Here is a 22,596-nt window from a genome sequence, read left to right as displayed (position 1 = left end):
CATGAAGAGTAGAATAGGCATCATAAAAAATGCAAAAAAATAATGCTTGTTCCTAAAAAATACTCTATTTAGCTGCTAACCCTAAGTTAATTAATAATTCCTTTGGAAACTCCCACCTTAGAAAACTAACTGTCATTTATTAAAATTGACACCTATAATATTAAATGTCACACATTAGACATTAGAGCCTTTCCTTGGGTTTTAGGTCAAAATTCTAACACATCCAAAATGACATGAAATTGAATTAAATTCACTAAGTTTAGAAATACTAGACCTGTGCACAAAGTATAAAAATGTTAGACCTTTAGTCAAGGATCACATCATAAATTGAGATTGGCATCATGTATGCTATAACTTTAAGTGTAAAATACCCAAATCAGAAGACTTGTAGCTGAATCTAATGACCATATGCATGCTACAATCCATAGTGCCCATTCTCCTTAATTGTAGCCTAAAAAATAGGATTAAACCTCTTAAAGTTACACTTTAATCATATTTACTCATTGAAATACTTGATATGACTTTGGATTACTCCAAATGGAAATCAAGGTAGAATAGAACACACCTAAGGGAATCATTAGGGCCACTTAAAACTTGGTCCCATCTCCTAAAAGATAGGAAGATCCCTAAAATATAAGAATTTTCCTTTCAATCCCTAAGAAAACAATAAAACACACACACATATAGTTACTTGTAGTTTTTCCTCATACTCAGACATCGACTCGTCATTTCATGCTTCACAAAATAGGTGATTCCAGCCCACAACTTGCTATCGTCCAAAAAAGGACACTAGATTTTAGCATCTGCTTTCTCCTATTTCTTACCGTGTACCTTTTGCTTATGTTTCCAAGACATGTCATTCTTTAGTGGATGGCATCGAGGACCTTACTACATATGACCATCCTATTATATTTTTTTTATTGGTGAATTTGGGATTTTTAGCCTGGTCCAAACCAAGTGAGGTCACAATCGGTGGACCTCATCCCCGACATGAACGCACAACAGTCCAAACCCGCAAGCATGATAGCCTAGCAGGGGCACAAAGCCTGTGAACACACCAGCCCAGCAAGGGTATGGAGACCATCCTATTACATAATTGGTTATATACTACATTTGATAAACACCAGCCCAGCGAGGGTATGGAGACCACCCTAATACATAATTGGTTAGATACTACATTGGATAAATTGCATTATGATATTGACATTGGTACTTCTCTTTTGGTTTTTTTCCCACTCCTTGCGTAGTATCCAAGCCATCTCCTCTAAACGTGGATCTACTTCATTGTGCTTATAGGCATGCTATCCCTTTTGAGTGCAGTTTGCTTGCTTCCTCTCCTACACCACGTCCTCCACAAGAATCCTTGATACCTCCTTCCTTGTCTCCTCCCAATGTTTCACCTCCTTACCCATATGCTGCTTACTTTCCTTTTCCTAATGTTGCACCTCTTTATCCATATGCTATTTCGTCTCCTCTTGTTATTGAACTAGTTTATATACTAAATTCAAGGAGCTAGATATGCAGTTGGATAGTCTTACTTGTCCTATTACTTCTCCTTCCACACCTTCATGGTTTCTTTCTCCTCTTTCTACAGTGATTCTCATGTATACTTTAGTGGCATGAGGAATATATACGTTGATAAATATTATGGCCAAAAAGATCCTATTTGTCATGTGAGAAAATTCTATATTCATTGCTTAGCTAATATACCTAATGATTCTATCTTGATTAAATTCCTTGTTCTTTCATAGTTGATGCTTTGGATTGGTTCCACACTTTACCATCTAGGCCTTACACTCCTTTGCTGATCTTACACATGTATTTACACTTCTTTCCAATATAGCATGGAGCCTAAATTAACACTCACACAACTTGTACACTGCAAACAAGACCCCAATGAAAGTATTAAGGAAGTTACTTCTCATTTCTTTTCTATGCTTGTTCACATATGCTTCCATCCCCCTAACTCTATTCTCCAATCTATCTTTCAAGATAATCTCTTTCCACATATTCAAGAGAAAATGTCTACTGGCCTACAAGCTTCTCTTTCTTAGTTTTATTGGCTATTGAGGTTGGACAAAAAATCCTTGTGTGGGTTGGTAGCACCCTCCTTCTCTATGGATCCCCCATATGAACTCCCTCAAATCAATTCTTCTCTTGTTTCAAAAGACAAGCAAGAAGAAAGAACTTTTGCACATCTTGCTGATCCCCTTGAGCATCTCTCTCTTATCATCTTTTAGAGGTAGAATTAATTATTCTTCCTCTTGCATTTATAAAACCTCCTAAGTATTATCTGTTCATTACTTCTTTTCTGTTCATATCATAGGATGTTAGGTCATTCTACCAATCATTGTTGAATGGTGCCATCATTTTTTTCCCCTTATGATGCACCTTCTACGTCTTCTCATAATAAAATATTGATTGGAAAGAAGAACCTAAAACAACATAATGTATCATTCACCCATGATACACATGTTCATGATCACGATTCTAGATATCCTTACACCTGATCATCCTTCTTCTGGTGCTTGTGTCAATTCTATTCATACTTCTATAGGTACTATGGTTGTGGAGCTGGTCCCTTCCTTTGACGATCCTCCAAGCAAGACCATTGCAATTATTCATCCTCTATATTGTATTTTTACAGAAGGCTTGCTTAGATCTTATGAGTCTCCCTTATATGATTTTCCGTACATGAAAAACTCCTCATCAAAGGATAGTGTAATCATTAACCCTATGATTGATGACTACCACGCTTCTTTTGTTGGTTGATCCTAATGATGATATATATGTTTTCCATTCTTCTATTTGTACCACAACTCTTGCACGTGTACTCTTCCTACATCACCATCTCTTCTCTTTTTGGAATTTTTTCTCTTCCTCTCTCATGTGATATCTCCCCTGTACTGCTATCCTTATTTGTATCTTCCTCTATGACATTTTGGGGATGATGAGAAGTGCTAAGGGATCTTCTACCTTTTTTACCTTTTTCATGTTGATCCACATGTCATGCTCATTTCTACTCTATTTGTTGTATCCCACCTCATTAAATCTACTTCTTCTATTGTGATGTTCATCTATGCTTATTGAGGATGATGCCATACATTCTTCATAATCAGGATGTCTTACCACCCATTACACTTTCTTGACCATGTATGCTAGATCCCTTTGTATCGTGCCTGTTCCTATGTTTGCCTTCTTTGTGGGGGAAACTCTAGACTGATGTCACAGGGGGACCTAATCTCAGATTGCTTTCCTTTTCCCATGCTTATTAGTGTTATCATATATCTTCTTCACTTCTACACATGCTTGATAACTATTTCACATATGCTCTATCTTGTTGGGGAAACTCCATGTTTAAGCCCATTTGAGCTGGAGTTGTAGTAGGAAGGTGACCCTTGGGAATTATTGGTGCTTTACTTGGTCTGCCTCAACTAGTTGCAGCGAGTTCCAAGTGGACCATTTATCCTTATAAGAGACAGGTTCTTGTGAACCACTACTCATGAAATATGGCTTATGAAAGTTTGACTCAAATTTAATGCAGCTATTGTTGAAAAATTATGACATAATGAGTTATGAAAACACCAAATTTTAAAATTTATAGAAGGGAGCTCCACAACAAATGGTTGGTAAGGCAAAATACTCGCTGAAAGTTTTGTAAGTTGGGGTAGAGACTGATCAGGTCTGATTGTGTGGGAAACTCAGTAAGTGTACTTGAGGTCATGATGATTGGTCTTAAATTAGTACAGCTATTTCCAAAAAAAATCACATGATGGTGCACTGTGGAAACTTCAAATGTTTTAAAAAAAAACATTGCATTGGCTGAGGTTGTACAGCATTTTTGTTGAAACTTGAAACTTTGATGTTTTTAACTGGGATCTAGTCACTTAGTAAGCCTCTTTTAACAGTATTGCATGTTTTGAGAAGGTGCTAGATTTATGTACTAAAGAATCAATTTAGGATATCTTTTGTGTCTGTGATACAGGGAATTGACCACAGTACTACAGATTGACCTTTTTGAATTCTTTACCTTTGCAATTATTAAAGCTGTTTAAATACGCAACATTTAACAAATGGCTTTTTTAACAGATATCAGAACCATAGCATTGGCTAGGTATATTGAAGTATAACATGATCACATTTTGAGGATCACATTTTTAACAGATATATTGAAGTATAACATGATCACGTTTTGAGGATCAAAGTATATTGAAGTATAACATGATCACATTTTGAGGATCACATTTTTAACAGATATATTGAAGTATAACATGATCACGTTTTGAGGATCAAAGTTTGATGATACATTAGGTATACAACGAGCAATATTTTTGAATTTTAGGTTGCCTACTGATAAGGTAATTGATTTTCCTGATGGATGAACTATTGTTTAATTGTTATCTGGTTTGTACAATGTGTTCAGGGTTTGCATTCTTTGTCTTGTATGCTTTTGTATATACTCAATTTGTTACACTCATAAGGAATATAATTAATCAGTAGCATATTCACAAGGTTAGTCATGTGTGATACGATTAAGCATTGGATTAACAGACTGGTAGTTAAACCGACTTCACTAAATCTTGTCATAAACAACAATACTTGCACTACAAAGTTAGCTATGTGTAACACCATTAAGCAACAGATCAGGAGCGCTGTAGCTAAAATAACCTCATTAAATCTTGTCATAAATAGCAAGATTTGCATTGATGTGATTTATTTTTGCTTAGCATACTCAAGTTTTTTAGCAAACTTGTTTTCTCCAAGATTTTGCTGCACAATTGCAGTAGTTTGAACTTCCATAAATGAATTTGGATTTGAGTCCCTTTTTTTGAAGTGAATGTTTTCCAAGCACTACATATTAGTGTTGGCTATTTGTCCATATTCTGTCATTTGATTGTACTTTCAGCTTTTTGGTCCAAATTGGATGTAGCAAAACCTTGGCTACAACTTTGTAATCGCACTAATTTATGAAATGCCAAACATTTTAAATCGTTGAGAGTGCCTAAATTGAGCTGTTTTTGTGGGATGTGTTGCAAACACTTTCAACTTATAAAGTGCTGTCGTACATGTACTTGTTTTTTGGGGGTGGGGGAGGCTTAATGGATTGGCATTTCATAATTATGAACTTAAATAAAGTTTCCTCTTTAGGGCTTAATCCATGGGCTTCCAATAATTCTACAAAGTAGGGCATGTTGTGGGATGAGATGTGTAGTCAAATGACATGCATTGTGATTCCACTTCCTTCTATTGATGAAAGCTCATATCAAGTTGCATCAACTATTTCGGATTTTTATATTCTCTCTCTGGCACATCATGCTTATGACTTGACACATCTTGATTCACATTGGTTCACATCTCAAGTTGAAAGTCATTATTGTAGCTCATTCATAGTGTCACATCTCAAATTGAGATTCATTTGTAGTCAATGTTCTCAAATATTGCATATTACTTGATCCCATCAATTGGTTTGAGTCATAGTTTAGCATCGGCATCAAGGCACAAAAGCAACTTCTAGATTTATTCATTTTTCTTGGAATAGAGCTTTGTCCTATGTGTTTACTCCTTCTCTTCTTTTGGGGGCTACACTCTCTCTGTACATTGGAGTTCTTTCAGTCTATACATGCGTACCTAATATTGCTTGTCTTGCGGGGATCCATTTGTTTATTACCTTAGTTACACTTAGAGGGGGGGGTGTTCATGTAATTAATTATTGCATCTTATATTAATTTTACTTAAGTAATTAACAATATTTATTGCAAAGTTTCAAGCAAGACGATTAAAGTCCTAATGTTTATTTAACAAAATTATTCTTCTAACATAGGGTCAATCACACAACTATTGAAACTTCAAATTCAGAAGTAAAATATGGATACACAGATAATTACACCTTAAAATTAGTCTTCCATTCCTTTAAAAAACTTACAAGGAAACCTCTACAAGCTGTACATCTCACAGTTGCACAAAAATTCATTGTATGTCACATTCTTCTATCTTGCTCCTATCTTTATGCTATTTAACTAAAAATCTAATCTTGCATAAAGCATCCTTATCTATTACAAGAGATGAGTTGGAAGATAAGTCCAAGTCATTAGTGTTTATCTACACTTTATTAGGCTTAAATAGCTAAATAAAAGACTTTTCACTTTAATCCTAAAAATGAAATACAAAATAAAATAACTCCAACCACTCAAACCACTTTCCAACACATTCACACTAAATCTGTGCGGAATTTCCTATCCAAGTTAAAAACTCAATACTTCCTCTTAGCAAGGAAGGAATACTGCACTAATCCAAGTTTGTATCGTAAGACCTCGAATCCCTTTTGCTAAGGGCTTGGTCAGAATATCAGCTATTTGTTAATATATGGAAATTTATTGGAGCTTTATTGCTCCCTTCTGAATTTTGTTTTAAGTAAGGTGATATTTGATCGCTGTATGCTTGGATTTGTCATTAAACATTGAATTCTCCAGAGTGTGACAACTTTGATTATCACAGTAAATCGACATGGGATTCAACTCTTGATGTATAACCTTGCAAGTATCTTGTGAAGTTAGATGGCCCTCACAACTGGCGATACTGGCTGCCATATACTCTGCCTCTATTGAGCTAAGTGCCATGGAAGCCTGCTTCTTGCTGAATGAGGATGACATTGTTGAATCCAAGCTAAAACAACACCCTGAGGTGCTCTTTGTTGAGACATGGACCAGCTAGGACTCGAACCTAGGACCTTCCATACGCTGCTGGAGTGCTCTGCCACTGAGCTACTGGCCCCTCTTGGACCAGTCCATCGTCGGTCCGGGTATGGCTTTTTTCCAACACCAACACCCCCCCTTAAGCCACACCTCTCATGTGCTTGGGGTAATAGAATATTAAAATAATGTTAATTTTAGTATTAATATTCAATAGTGTATATTCTATTTTAGTTAGATCGTCTTCGATCTTCTCAGCAGTTTCTTATTAGAAACTTGCTATTCTTGTAAATATCCTTGTATTATTTATGAGCGTCTTGCTCATTCTGTTAATAGATCAATTCTTTGAAATCCATATGCTTCTGCATTTGTTTTATGGTATCAGAGCTATAGGAGAAATTTTTTCGAAATTTTTTAATCCTAACTTCCAATTAGTGGAAATTTTCGAAATTATTTTTGGTTTTTTTTTTAAAAAAAAAATCCATCAAGGTTTTTTCTGTTGCCTCGCTCCTGTGACCTACCTCGGGGTTGTACAGTCCCGTTTTTCTTTCGCGACCTATGTTCACGCGACCTGCAGGGTCGTCGTGATCGGTGTTCCGTCTGTCTACAACCTCCGGTGCGTCTGCGATCTCCGGCGTCGCGACCTGCAATCTCCGGCGTCGTGCGACCTGCAACCTCCGGCGTCGTGCGACCTGCAACCTTCGGCGTCGTGCGTCTGCAACCTCCGGCGTCGCGCGTTTGCAAACTTCGGCGTCGCAACCTCCAAGCGTCGCGACCTGCAACCCGCGCCCTGCAACCCGCTACCTGCACCTTCGGCGACACCATTTTTTCTGAAGCAAATCATGGATTCCACGACCCCCTGCAATTTTCGATTAAGGTGTTAACCTTCCAGTGTTTTACCGAAAATCAATTTTTCTTGCAGATTCTTGGTGGTTTTTTCGAACACCAATCTGGGTAGTTGTCCATTTTTTCTGTGTGTCTCGATTTTCATGCCTCGATTTTCAAGCCCGCGGATCTAGATTCTGATAGCAGATTCCTTCTGGGTTTTTCACACGAATTTGTGGGTTGTCTTTAGATTTTTTTGGGTCAACCGGGAATTTTTTTGGGAAACGTGCAAATGGCTTCTTTAACCAACCCGATGTTAGAAGGCAGTCAACGCTTTAATGGCAACAATTACAACATCTGGAAACAGCGTATGTTGACCATTTTTGAATATAGGCGTCTTGACCAGCTTGTTTTGGGAAAAGAGCTCAGTCCTGGTACACCTGGTGCAGATCAAGATAAGTTTGATGAACGCAATCAGGAGGCAGTTATGCTTCTCAAACTCTCAGTGACTGATAATCAGTTACCGCAGATTCCTTCTGGCAAGACAGCTTCTGACATCTGGAAGCATCTGAAGGAATTGCATGAGACATCCGACAAGAGCCGAGCATTCTTTCTAAAGAATCAGCGGTTCTCCATTATGATGGACGAACGTATGTCCTTACAGGAACACCTCACAAGGATTAAGGACATTCGAGATCAGCTCGAAGCTATTGGTTGGACTATGGAGGAAGAAGACATGGTAGTAATCACTCTGAAAAGTCTTCCGAAATCGTATGAACACTTCATCGAGACCCTCGATATTACTTCCACTAATGTTGATCTGAAGTTTTCAGAATTGTGCACCAAACTTCTACAGCAGGATCGCTGGAAACAACAGTTTGGTAGTGGTACTACATCAGCCTCCTCGGAAAATGCTTTCACAGCCCGATCCTTTCACAAGGATAAAGGCAAATTTCAGTCCTCTCAGTCTTCTCAGCAGAAAGGCTCTTCTCAGACACAGGATGGAGCTAAGAAGAAGAATGTGTAGTGCAATTACTGTCACAAGTACGGCCATATGAAGAAAGATTGCCGTCAGAGGCTCGCTTCTGAACAAAAGAAGCAGGGAGGGTCACACCAGAAGGCGCATGTTGCTGAACATTCCGAGCAGAAGGAGTCTGCCTTTTATGCTTTTATGGCTAAGAGGTCTTCAGATCATGCCAGGTCTTCTGCTTGGTACATCGACCCTGGTGCATCACGTCACTTTTCTCATCGGCGTGACTGGTTTACAGACTTCTCACCTTTCAGTGATTCCGTTGTATTTGGCGGAGGTGAGGAGTATACAGTTGTTGGCAGAGGCACTATACAGATACAGTCTGGTGGCCGGACTCTCCTTTTTCTGAATGTGTACTATGTTCCTGGAATGGAACTTAATCTGCTCTCTGTCAGCCAGATTATGAGGAATTCTCCTCAGCTAGATGTGGTATTCAGTGCTCACAAGTGTTCCATCATTGATCGGGAGACTCGTCTTACTGTTGCTGTTGGTCTAGAGGATCATGGCCTATATAGGCTTCTTGACACTGGTGATTCTCCTGAAGTGGCTCTGGCAGCTCGTGTTTCTCCTCTCAGCACTTTGTGGCATCAGAGATATGGACATCTCAACATTCAGTATCTCTCTCAGCTATCTCGGGAGGGACTTGTTTCAGGGTTACCTGATATTCAGACTCAGCATCTTGGAGTATGTGGCGCCTGTCAAGCTGGCAAACAGCATCGGACTTCATTCACACATGGAAAGTCTTGGCGCGCATCTAAGGTACTTCAATTACTTCATGCTGATATTTGTGGTCCTATGAATACATCTTCTGTTACTGGTTGCAAATATTTTTTGCTTATTGTAGATGATTTTAGTAGAAAGATGTGGGTGTACTTTCTTAAACATAAATCGGATGTATTTAGTATCTTTCAGAAGTTTAAGTCCTTTGTTGAAAAAGAGTCTGGACATAGTATCATTACTCTTAGGATAGATAACGGGGGGGAATTTTGTTTTGCTGCATTCTCCAACTTCTGTGATACCCATGGCATCAAACGCCAATTGACTACACCCTACACTCCTCAGCAAAACAGTGTTGTCGAGCGTCGCAATCGTACGGTTGTTGAGATGGCTCGCTCTATGTTACAACACAGGAGTGTTCCGAATAAGTATTGGGCTGAAGCAGTGTTTACTGCTGTCTACCTCCTTAACCGTTCTCCTACTCAGGCTGTTAAGGGGAAGACTCCAGAAGAGGTTTGGTCTGGTCGGAAGCCTAAGATCAGCCACCTGAAGGTTTTTGGCTCTGTTGCCTATGTTTGGATTCCAGATGCTAAGCGCTCCAAGTTGGATTCCAAAAGTCAGAAACTCATGATGACAGGATACAGTGATCACCATAAGGCCTACAGACTGATAGATATAGACACTGAACGTCTTATCTTCAGTCGTGATGTTGTATTTGATGAAGACAGAGGATTCTTTCAGTCCCCGTCTTCTGAGTAGAGTTCTGAGGATCAGCCTCACAGTGTTCTTATTCCATTAGGTTCGCCTGATGGGAGGGATGATGCAGAATCTATTTTCGATGATGCACTACCTGAGTTCCCTCCGGAGAACAATCCTCCTCCTGCTTCTGATCCTGAGCCTCTTCCAGCTCCTCCAGATGTTCGCACTTCTACTCTTCGGCCTAAATGGTGGGCCAAGACCATTGGTGATCTCAGGGATACTGAGCTCATTGAGGGTAGAACTTCCCGTAATAAGAGCAAACAGTAGCATACAGTCAATTTTGCTCTCATGGCTAACATACACAGTGTTTTTGAGCCTCAGACATACTCAGAGGCTAAAGGTATACCTGAGTGGGAACAGGCTATGGAAGCTGAGTTCTAGAGTCTTCAGAAGAATCACACTTGGGCCCTTTCTGATCTTCCTTCAGGGAAGAAGCCCATTAGCTGCAAATGGGTGTACAAAGTAAAATACAAAGCTGATGGAACCCTAGACAAGTATAAGGCTCGTCTTGTTGCTCGTGGGTTCTCACAGAAAGAAGGCATTGACTACGAGGAGACTTTTGCTCCTACAGCCAAAATGAGTACCATACGGCTCGTTCTTGCCTTGGCAGCCCAGTTCAGTTGGAAAGTCCATCAGATGGACGTCAAGAGTGCTTTTTTGAATGGTGACTTACAGGAAGAAGTCTACATGACGCAACCCCCAGGATTCAAGGTTGCTGGTCAAGAACAGAAGGTCTGTAGACTAGTCAAAGCACTCTATGGTCTAAAACAAGCTCCTCGGGCTTGGTACATGAAAATTGATAAGTACCTGACAGATCATAACTTTCAGCGGAGTCCATCTGATGCAAACTTGTATATCAAGCATTCTAGTAATGATATTCTGTTTGTGGTTGTCTATGTGGATGACTTAATCATTACTGGTAGTTCAACACATTTGATCACTGGGATCAAACAGGATTTGTGCCGCACCTTTGATATGACAGATTTAGGACTTCTACATTACTGCTTAGGAGTTGAAGTCTGGCAGACTGAGAACAGTATCTTTCTCTCTCAGTCCAAGTATGCCAGAAGTCTTGTGGACAGGTTCAGAATGCAGGATTGCAAACCTGCCTCTACTCCTATGGAACCCGGGCTCAAACTTTCAGCTCAGTCATCTTCACTAGTTGTGGATGAATCTCTGTTCAGGCAACTAGTGGGCAGCCTCATCTATCTTACTGCCACTAGACCTGACATCAGTTTTTCAGTGAGCATTTCACGCTTCATGACAGCTCCCAAGGCTGATCATTGGATAGCAGCGAAGCGTGTGCTGCGTTATGTGAGTGGCACTCTTGATTATGGACTTCTGTACACTTGGAGTTCTGATCCTATACTCAGTGGTTACACAGATTCTGACTGGGCAGGTTCGGTTGATGACCGTAAGTCTACAGCAGGGTATGTGTTTAGTTTGGGATCTGGTGCTGTCACATGGACTAGTAAGAAGCAGCAGGCAGTGGCTCTCTCCTCGACAGAAGCAGAGTATCGGGGAGCAGTTAAGGCATCTTGTGAGGCGGTTTGGCTTTGACGAATGCTTGCGGATATGCATGTCTCCCAGGCAGGTCCTACTCCCTTATTCTGTGATAATCAGGGAGTGCTCAAACTCGCCAAGAATCCAGTCTTCCATGAAAGAACCAAGCATGTGGAAACTCATTGTCACTATATTCGATAGCTGGTTGAAGACGGATCCATCTAGTTGCTGTATATTCCTACCTCGGAGCAGCTAGCAGACATCTTCACCAAGCCCCTTGGTCCTGATAAATTTGTAAAATTCAGGGGATCTATAGGTGTAGTTAATAGATTGAGCATTAAGGGAGGGTAATAGAATATTAAAATAATGTTAATTTTAGTATTAATGCTCAATAGTGTATATTCTATTTTAGTTAGATCGTCTTCGATCTTCTCAGCAGTTTCTTATTAGAAACTTGCTATTCTTGTAAATATCCTTGTATTATTTATGGGCGTCTTGTTAATAGATCAATTCTTTGAAATCCATATGCTTCTGCATTTGTTTTATGGGGCTCCTAGCTTGGACCTGGCTTTGATACCATGTTGAGACATGGACCAGCTAGGACGCGAACCTAGGACCTTCCATACGCTGCTGGAGTGCTCTACCACTGGCCGACTGGCCCCTCTTGGACCAGTCCATCGTCGGTCCGGGTGTGGCTTATCTCCAACACCAACACTCTTCCTATCTACGACACAAAATGATCAATTTGAGTCTGTATACCCTTACATTTTCACTTAACCATCTCCAAGATATCTCAGACCAAATTGTTGGTTCTCCAATCTATTATTAGGGTTCTGTATCCCTATCCTCAAAACAACTAAAATACTAGGCGAACAAATAGGAGATGGATCTATCTTTCCTACATCTTTAGGCTTTGCAAAACCTGTGTGTGGGACCTAATAATACTGGATATTTGTATAACAATGAATTTATCATAGTGAAAAACAGATAAATGGTTTATGCAAATACAACAAGGGTTTGAAAATAATTTTGCAATATGAGTTTCCTTGTACCTTTAATGGATATACACCTAAATTACTAATATACAACAGCATAATGTGATTCTTCATTTTAAATATGTGAATGGATTGGGAATAAGATCATTGCCTGATCCTTGGGAGAACATAGTCAAAGATTGATTCAAATATGCTATTTGAACAACATTCAATCTTTGGGGCTTAACAATAATGTATCGCTGCCATACAATAGTTTAAACCTTCATACTCGACTTAGTGAAAATGATTCTACTTATTAATCCACCACAAACACTACAAGTACACAGTCACTGTAAAAGAATTACCACCCTCCTTGAAGATGAATTAATCTGATCAGCAACTCTTACAATAAATGTGTAATTTTTTTTTTCTTCTCTGAAAATATAGTTCTTTCCAAGAACATGCAATTTTGTACAAGAGAGTCAAATTCATAAGGTTGTATTCAGATCTTCATTGCAAAGTGTGTTTGTTACAATAAAACTCATTGGAATAAAATCTCAAATTTCTATTATCCTTTGGACTTTGGAAAATAAATTACAAAACTATCATAGAGTTTCTTCACAAGCTTTGTATCCAAAATTCCTCCAACCCCTGCAAATGAAATGAATTTACATTTTATATATTTCTTGAATTTGGTACCAAATTTGAGAATGATTACAAATAGGAAAATAAAAAATCTTGTCGATTTTCCTTCTATGTTATGTCTAGTCAATATTCTCCTTTTCAAAATGCTTTTAGAATCTTTCAAATTCACCTTTTTGAATTTGCTTCTCCGGCATCTATTTTTGTCCATGTGTACTTTTGAAAGTATGCACAACTTTCAAAAGCCATAAATTTTGATCTGGGTATTGAGCTCTCATCTTTTTTAAACTGAAGATCTTAGAGTCCTCTATGCTCTTGAAAGCCAAATTTTGGGGCCAAATTCTTTTGTTTAAAGCTTTAGAATTCAATTTGAATAGTTTTATCAGGATTTCGGGATTTTTTAATTTTAATATTCTACTATCTACATGTGATCTTTGGCTGTTTTTTTTAATAATAGGATGACTTTGCAATTCTAGAGATCTAGATAAATTTTTAGGTCCCTACGTGCTCATCTAATAACACTTTCAAAAAATTATAGGTTATGATTTTTAGACATATTTGACTTTACTAGATTATTTTAGGGGATCTTTTATGCAAGCATAACACTTTACAAACTTAGGAATATTGTCATTGGCCAACTTTATCACACAAACAAAATTTTTGCCATTGACTTGGTTTAGGCAAGTTATGACAGCAAAGGGATACAAATTGGGATGACACTTTCACAAGTTGGGTTGAAAAGTTAACCATAGGCATAAAATTGAAAACTAGATATGGATTCCAATAGTGGCTCTTGTTTGGGAACCCATGTTTGGGGAATTCAAAGAGCTCCAGGATGCAGACTACGCACATATGGAAACAGATAATAACACTTCTCGGTGGATAATAGACAACCATGGTTGCACAACACAACACAAGAACAAACAAGTATGCCTGGAAAAGAGGAGTTGAAACTCATGAGACACAATGCTTTTGAAATTGTCCATGCGCTGACAATTCTTGAAATTCTGCACTAAGACTCTTAGTGAAATAAGAATCCTCACCGCAAGATAATATCAATAATCGTGGGGCCCAACCACAAGGGATCAAATTTACAATGTTTCTCTGTATCTTGTGACCTGGCATTCCAAACCAGCATCATGTCTCCAGTCTCAAATTTTCTTAGGCTTGGCCCTCTTATTAAACAAGAATTTCATTATTGTTGTGCCTTAAAATTAATCTTCTGAGCATTCCTTCTACCATCACTAAGCTCAATCAGCTTATTAATTGTATACGTCATTGCATCATTTGTTTCTCTGCCCATCTCTTGTGCAAACTTATATATGGGTAGTAAATTATTAATGGGCAAAGTAACATTAACTCCATATGCTAAATCAAAAGGTGATTTAGTATTAAACTTTTTGGGAGTGATCCTATTTGTCCATACTACAAGGTTAAGCTTAGAATCCCATGCTTTTTTATTTTTACCAAGCATTCTTTTAATAATCTTCATCAATTTTTTAGAGCTTGATTCAGCCTATCCATTTCCTTGTGGATGATATGGGGACGAATGAGATATCAAAACTCCATACTCAGAACAAACTTTAATAAAGTCAGTAGACTTGAAGCACATTGCATTATCTGCTATAATCTTATCAGGAACATCAAATCTAGTCACAAAATGATATAATATGTAATCAATTACCACCATACTAGTATCTCTTCTAGTGGGAATAGCCTCAACACACTTAGTAAAATAATCCATTGCTACTAAAATTCATTTATATGATATATCTTACGCTAGATTTTTCAGTGATCTCTTTAATAAAATTGATTCCCCATTGCAAGATGGAGCTTCTACTCTCATATATCTTAAAGGTATGCACTCGATCCCTTTAACTTACCCAAGAACCTTTGACATGCATCACATCTTCTCACAAATTTGTGTACATCAGCCAATAGAGTTAACTACCCATGTCCAGCTTTGAGAATTCTATGTAGGCTTTTGCTATGAAATAAATGACCACCAAATACACCATTATACATCATCGATGATACTCTGTCAGCTTCATCTTCTTTTAGACATCTTAATAGCACTCCATTATTCCTCCACTTTAAATTCCCATCAACTATTATATACCTTAAAGCATGTAACTTCAATGTTATTTTCTGAATTTCATTCATCTCAGTAGGACAATTCATATAAATCAAGTAATGAACAATATCTTTATACCAAAGAGAGTTTTTTTAATTGCATTTTCACTAACCCTGTTCCCCCACTTAATTTATTTCTGCAGCTTCTAGGTTTGATTCTGCCATTAACTTAGCCAATCTCCATCCTCTGACCAACTTTGTGATCTGCTCTTCAATATTGAATTCCTGAATCTAATTGATTCATCTGCACCTTCTACCCATTACTTCCCGTTGTGCAAAAATGTACTTAATAGCTGCATATGGTACATAAGCATACATAAGCAATTATTTTAGCACTTACCAAAGTATGGTATAAAATTCTTCACTGTCTTCACTAGAGCATAAGTTTGTTTCTCCATAATATTATTTTTCAATTTAGCATGTTGAAGAGACTTGCTAAAAAATGAAATAGGCTAATTGTATTCATCCTGAGACTTTTGCAATAATACAACTGCAATTGTATGATATGAAACGAAAGATAACAGTTGGGAAGGTTTGGAAAATCAGGTGAAATCAATATTGGAGCTTGCTTGATCACTTCCTTGATTTTCTAACTGATTGTGTTGCCTCACCTTCCCATTTTTTGCTTTGTCCTTTCTTTAACAGCAAAATTAGTAATAAATATTATTACAAAATTAATATGCCGAAAGAAGGGCGGCGATGAATCATGATAATTTGGCCCTCTTTGGAAAGATAAAGGGAAATAAAAGAAAAGTGAACAGCAAGAGTAACAGAAAGGGTTAGGATTCATTTTCACAACTAGGGAAGAAAAATTTGAGTAATATCAATTGTTTCAGTATTCATAAGTTCGGTCATAATGTATCAAATTGTCCAGATAAGGAGGACCAAGAGAAACAGTAGCAGCCTCCATAGAGATTTGGGTGTTGTCAAGATTTTGAAGGAATTTTCAATGGTAACTTATCTTTCTATCAACACGATTCTAAGGAATATTTGGTATGTGGAGAGTGAGGCTTCTAGGCATATGACATCAGCCCAACAATGTTTTGGTTGCTTTCTTTCACAATTCAATCTCCTCAAGGTTGGGGTATGAGTTTCTTGTTCTTTTGATTCACCTTTTATTGATTCATATTCAAAAACATAATCTCCATTTTTTATTTCAGGCTGCACGTTTTCTGGCTCAGTCTTTCATGGTTCTTATTTTGGAAGCTTTTAACTTCTCTAAAGATTGCATTAGGACTATAAACAATCTTCTTTTCTTTTGGGTTTTGAAGCTTGTACCCTTTCACACTATCACAATACCCAATAACAATACACTTTGTAGTTTTATAATTGATCTTAATTCTCTTTTCCTTTGGAACATCAATGCAAGCACCACAACTAAAACCTCTAAGATGTCAAAGAGAAGGATTGTTACCAGTCCATGCCTCCTGCAGAGTTTATCAACAAGAGCTGGTATAGGTGATAAATTGATTGGATAACCTGTAGTCTGTATGACTTCTGCCCAAATTTTTTGTTCCAAATCTGCATCATTGAGCATACTCTTCTTTTTCCATCATTGTCCTGTTTGTGCGCACTTCAACTCTATTCTTGTAAGGTGTATATGGAGCTAGATTATAACCTGCTATTCCACATTGCTTACAAAAATGGACTAACTTATTTGAACATAGCTCTTCATCATTATCTATTTTCAATACTTTTATTGTCTTCTCTATCTGATTTTCTACAAAAGCCTCAAATTCCTGGAATCTGTTGAAATCCTTACATATCTGTTTGAGGGAATATACTTATGTTAGTGGATAAATTATCTAAAAAAGGAACATAAAATGGAGATTCTCCTAATGATGAATTAAGAACAGGTCTACGCATGTCACTATGTATCAAGTGCAGTAGGATGAAACTTCACCCACTTTTGTTTACCATAAACACAATTTTCACAGAAATCAAAATCTAAGTAGCAATTAGAATTCTTTCAGCCATATTTTTGGTGTGCAAAGCTTGAAGGTTTTTCTTTTCAATATGTTCAATCCTCAATACATGTGGTTTCCAACCCCGGGAATAATAGAGTAATGTCATCTGTCACTCACAGTGCTTGCCTCAAGCTGGAATAGTGCAGAGTCCTTTTGCAAGCACTATTGCTTCAGGAACCATCTTCTAGCTATCTTTGTTAAATAGTACTTTCAACCCCACATCATTCAGTCTACTTACAGATATTGGATTTCCAACCAACCTTGGAATAGTGAAAACTGAATGGAGTGATTAATACTTCCATCATTAAATGTCATCATTACTCTTCCACACCCTACGCTCTTATAAGACAAGTTGTCTCTTAAAAGACATCACCTTCATCATACCTTCCGTATTCACAAAATCACTCCTTGTGGGAAGTTGTGAAAAGAAGCACTTTAATTGATCAACCATGATCATGACATGAATGTACTATTTTTCATTGCGTGTACTTGAAGTGGATGCATACTTTTCTTTTTCAATGGATGTCTTTTTTTTTTGTGGAATGGGCGTCATCAAGTGCCTTACCTTTTTCTACCTTATTAAATCTGCTTTGCTTATTAAATTGCCCATAGTTTCAACATTTTTTCATAGGTTTTTTTAGAAAATTTATATTTGCCTCTTAACTTCGATTATTCTATACCTTAAGTTGTTTTTATTTGTCTGTTGGGAACAACTTCTCAAAATCAATGCATCATTTGTTAGATCCTCAATGGATTTGCCTTTCATTTCTTCTAATAACAAGGTTGCTATTACCTCCTCAAGTTTTAATTTAGATGATGTAAAAGTAATAGCCATAACAAGATTATCCCATGAATCTGGCAAAGTAATACATTTATCTTCTTCATTCATTTAAACATCAAATGAGGCTAATTGACTCATCAAATTGTTGAAAGCATTCAAATGCTTTGTCATAGATTCAACATCATTCATTCTAAGAGAATATAGCTTCTTTCAAAGAAATACCTTGTTTTTTAGGGACCTTATTTGATACAAAGAACCTATCTTGCCCCATAGTTTCCTTAGCGTAGGCTTCTATTGAGACATTCAACAACATTGAAGTTGAAAGGCTAGCCAGATTGATCTTTTCATCTTTCTATCAATCTTATCCACTTTTCATTTTGCTGTACCCAAGGGCTTCTTTCTGGACAAAAACCCATTGATCTCTTTCCACAAGATCATCTTCCATCCGAAGCTTCCATTACTCAGATCTTTGTCCATTAAATTTCTCTATCTCCGTTCTTTAAGTGTCTGTCAATTTCCTTTGTACACTAGATTCACTACATAGAGCTCCCACTCGTGAAAAATATGTCCTAGCTCTAAAAGAGCTAGTGAAACCCTAATTCTGATACTAAATGAAGAGAAATAATGTCAATAAACCTATGCAGGAGGAGCAATGCTAATAGATCTTAAATGCAATAGGGAGAAATTATTAACACACTCAAAATACACACTATTATTTACAGTGGGAAAGCCTTGGGAAAAAACCCAACAAAAACAACATTTATTATAGTAACTCTAACTGTTCACAATACAATAAGATATTTCTTGCGTGTTTAATCTTAAACTAAATGTGAGTATATATAGGTACAACATTATAGGACATGCTAAGCAGCATTACAAAACAATGGGCATAGACCATGGGTCGTAAAATCACTAGTGCTGGCCCAAAGAAATTTCTTTGCTCACATATGGCCCATCATATTCCCAAGTCGGGGCACAACTGTAGGCCCCACTAGGTATGGTGGGTTGCAGAACGTGCAAAGTATACAAGACAAACCCCACATTGAGATACTTTTTGCACCCACTAATGAGCGATCCTTAGGGATCTTTGGGTCCCCTTTTTCAATATAAACAAGAAGAAATATGAAGCTTGTCTAATGTTGTCATTTATACCATTAATTTTAGGGATTCCCATTACTCATTCCAATCTCTTTGGATGGGTCTTGAAACCCTTTTTTGTAATTTAAACAAACATCTCTAGATAAAATAGGCTTATATTCTCTTGCTTGCCAGGTTTCTCCGAAATTTCCTTGGTAATTTGTTATACCATGCTTGGATTTTGCTTGACCATTTGAGTCTAAAATCTAAAGAAATAAAATACCATCTGCTTGCCATTCACCATGTTTTTTAGCAAGTATTTTCTAATTGACTGTTTCATTTTATCTACAACTTGTAAAATTTTGATCTGTAAGAGTCTATTATGAGGCACTCCATTTTAATTTAGATCATTAATTTCAGGGATTGCCATTACTCATCCCAATCTCTTTGGATGAGTATTGAAACCCTTGTTTGTATTTTGAACAGACACCTCTCTAGATAAAATAATCTTATATGCCCCTGCATGCCAAGTTTCTCTCCTTGCAAATTTGTTATCTTGTGTCTGGATTTTGCCTGAATATTCGAGTCTAAAGAAAATCAATTACCACATGTTTGCTTTGCAATATTTTTTTTTCGAGCCATTTGAGTTGTTCATTTTGTCCACAACTTGTCAAAATTTTCTCTGAGAGGGTCTTACTATGAGTCACTCCATTTCAATTTACATGTTGCAATTCTTCCCCATTAAGTCTTGATTTCTGTGATTGCAGAATGAAAATGATTGTCCAAAGTGGCCGATATAATAAAGGAATATGGAGAAGCAGTTTCAGGTGGTTAGTGCAATCACTAAAGATGATTATATTGTCAAGAGGCACATCGACTAGGAATCAAATGTCATTGTGGCTTCTTTTTCTCTACCCAAATGACAAATGTACTTATCTTTGTTGAGCACTCGGATATTCGTAGATATACAATGCAAAGAACAACGAAATTTTCATGTCAGGTTTAATGGAGAAGATTGGCCCTGGTTTTGTAGTAATATTTTTAGGATACAAGATGGTTGGTCATTTATGATGGCCCACTTCTGTAGCAATTCATGAATGCCTAGTACAAACACAAATTTAAACCTGCTTTTGGTGCAGGATGCTTGTACTTGGGCGATAGAAAATCTTTTTTTCTTTCTTTTAATCTTGCCACGATTCTGTATCATACCTTAAATTTTTGTAAAATATTTCTCAGCTCCAAGGTGAAGTTTATGATTAGTTTTTTATACCCAGTTTTCTTTGCGTGCACCAATAATTTCAGCTGTTTTCAAAGCAAGTTGACATGGGTTTAAGATCTATTTTGTTAATACCACATATAACTAGATCTATATATATGTGATGATGATGATGATATGGAAACATGCTCTTGAAAAAGTCTACATGAACCAATTATATATCCTCTGTTGTGTGTGTATATACACATGGAAACATGCTTTTGAAAAAGTCTGCATGAACTCAATTATATAACCTCTCTAAAGTATTGATAAATAGTCTATCAATGCTTTTTTTTTTTCCTTTGGTAAATCTTCGATGGAGCCATAATAGTCTACAATAGTGCCCAAGGCAGGTATGATGGTTCTTAATGTTCATTATATCAAATCGATCAAGCTGATCTATTAATTAATTCACTTGTTATTTTTTTTTTTTAATTCATTTGTTATTAAAAAAAATTCATTCATTTGTTAAAAAAAATTATTTCATTGCCCAAATTTTTGTTTGATGTTTTTGTTTTTACACATTATCACTTTAGTATTCGAGTTTTTATGTGAAAGCGGAATATAATAAATGAACATATATATTTTTGTTAGAAATTTTTATTGAATTTGTCCAGGTATGATGGTTTTTAATGTTCATTATATCAAATCAATCAAGCTGATCTATTTATTCATTCACTTGTTAATTTTTTTTTAATTCATTTGTTTTTAAAAAAAAATTCATTCATTTGTTAAAAAAAATATTTCATTGCCTAGATTTTTGTTTTGATGTTTTTGTTTTTACACATTGTCACTTTAGTATTTGAGTTTTTATGTGAAAGCGAAATATTATAAATGAACATATATATTTTTGTTAGAAATTTTTATTGAATTTATCCAGCACACAGTTTGAAAGACCCTATAACATAACATCCCAACACCAATTACTACAATTTATTGACAAACACTTTCATTGTTAGTTTATTTATACAAATTTCATCTTAATTTTTTATAATTTTTTTAGTACAAGTATACAAGCAGAATTATTTGAATGTAATTTTGCAAAAACTTTGATATAATTAAACAATCATCATTATTGTTAATTTTTTTAATAAGAATATAGTGAAATTATGCAATCAATATTAGTGCACTAGCATTTCTACAAACTTCTTTACAAAAAGTAAATAACTTACAATTACAAAGAGAAGGGAGTTACTAGCCCCAACATTGCCTTCTTGTATTAAAGACATCTCTAATTAAAACAAGTTTCTATGCTTTGCATGCTAAGTTTCTCCAAATTTTCCTTGCTAGTTTGTTATTCCCTGTGTGGATTTTTCTTGACTGTTGAGTCTGAAGTCTAAATAAAGTAAACTACAATGAACTTGCTTTTCACCATTTTTGTCAAGCAAGTATTTTCTTTGTGTCTGTAACTTAACAAGTTTTGCGCCAAGAAAGAGATGCTCCACTTCAATTTACATGTAATTTTCCTTTGCAGAATGAAAGCGATGGGCCAAAGTGGCCAATATAAGGAGGAAAGGAAAACACCAGGAGCAGTTTCAGGTGGTTAGTGCAACTGCTAAAATGATTTTTTTGAAAAGAAGCATGAGGTACATCTACCAGGAATCAAATGTTGTAGTGGCTACTTTTTGTCTAGCCACAAGGTATATGACAAATGTACATATCTTTCTCGAGCTCGAGGAATATTTGTAGATATGCAATGCAAAGAACATTGAAATTTTTATATCAGGTTTTATGGAGAAGATTGGCCTGACTTTTGTAGCAATATTTGTAGCATACCTACCGATTGATCAGTTCAGATGACCAACTTTTGTAGCAATTCATGAGTGCCTTTTAGAAACAAATTGAAACTTGTTTATCTTAAAGGCATTAATGATAAACCCCTACCCCCCCCCACCAAAAAAAAAAACTTGCTTTTAATCTGAGATGCTTGTACTGAGGTGATCTGATGCCATAGAAAATTATGTCTTCTTTTTTTCTTTTGATCTTGGTTGCTACCTTAAATTTTTGTAAAATGTTTCTTCCCTTCTAAGTAGAGTTATTGATTAGTTTTCTGTATATATCTGATCTTTCTCTGCCTGCAACAAAATTTTAGCAGTTGATTCGGATTTGAGATCTATTTGGTTAATACATGTAGAGCTAAACATTTTTGAAAAGGATACATGTGATATAAAAGATACTTTTGAAATGGTCTATGTGAAAATAATTATATATGGATAAATAGTCTATTGTGGTGTACTCATGATT

At 36.5% G+C, this 22,596-nt stretch overlaps 1 protein-coding gene across 4 annotated transcripts in view; it reads left to right on the top strand.

Moving 5' to 3' along the window:
• LOC131038670 (histone deacetylase 19) overlaps positions 1-22,331 on the top strand; it is a 47,181-nt gene extending 24,850 nt beyond the window's left edge. For 2 of the 4 annotated variants that reach the window (XM_057971176.2, XM_057971173.2), the window contains exon 7: positions 21,827-22,331. In XM_057971176.2, the coding sequence (XP_057827159.1) occupies positions 21,827-21,859 (33 nt within the window). In that variant the 3' untranslated portion in view covers positions 21,860-22,331. Of the gene's footprint in view, positions 1-19,864; positions 20,357-21,826 lie in introns of those variants that run through there. The other 2 variants (XM_057971175.2, XM_057971174.2) reach the window with 1 other exon arrangement.
• Positions 22,332-22,596: the final 265 nt, after the last annotated feature.

This window comes from Cryptomeria japonica, chromosome 9 (genome assembly GCF_030272615.1).
Source record: "Cryptomeria japonica chromosome 9, Sugi_1.0, whole genome shotgun sequence".
NCBI classification, from domain to species: Eukaryota; Viridiplantae; Streptophyta; class Pinopsida; order Cupressales; family Cupressaceae; genus Cryptomeria; species Cryptomeria japonica.
Note: the sequence above shows the minus strand (reverse complement) of the source record. Positions and strands in the feature narration are given on the sequence as shown.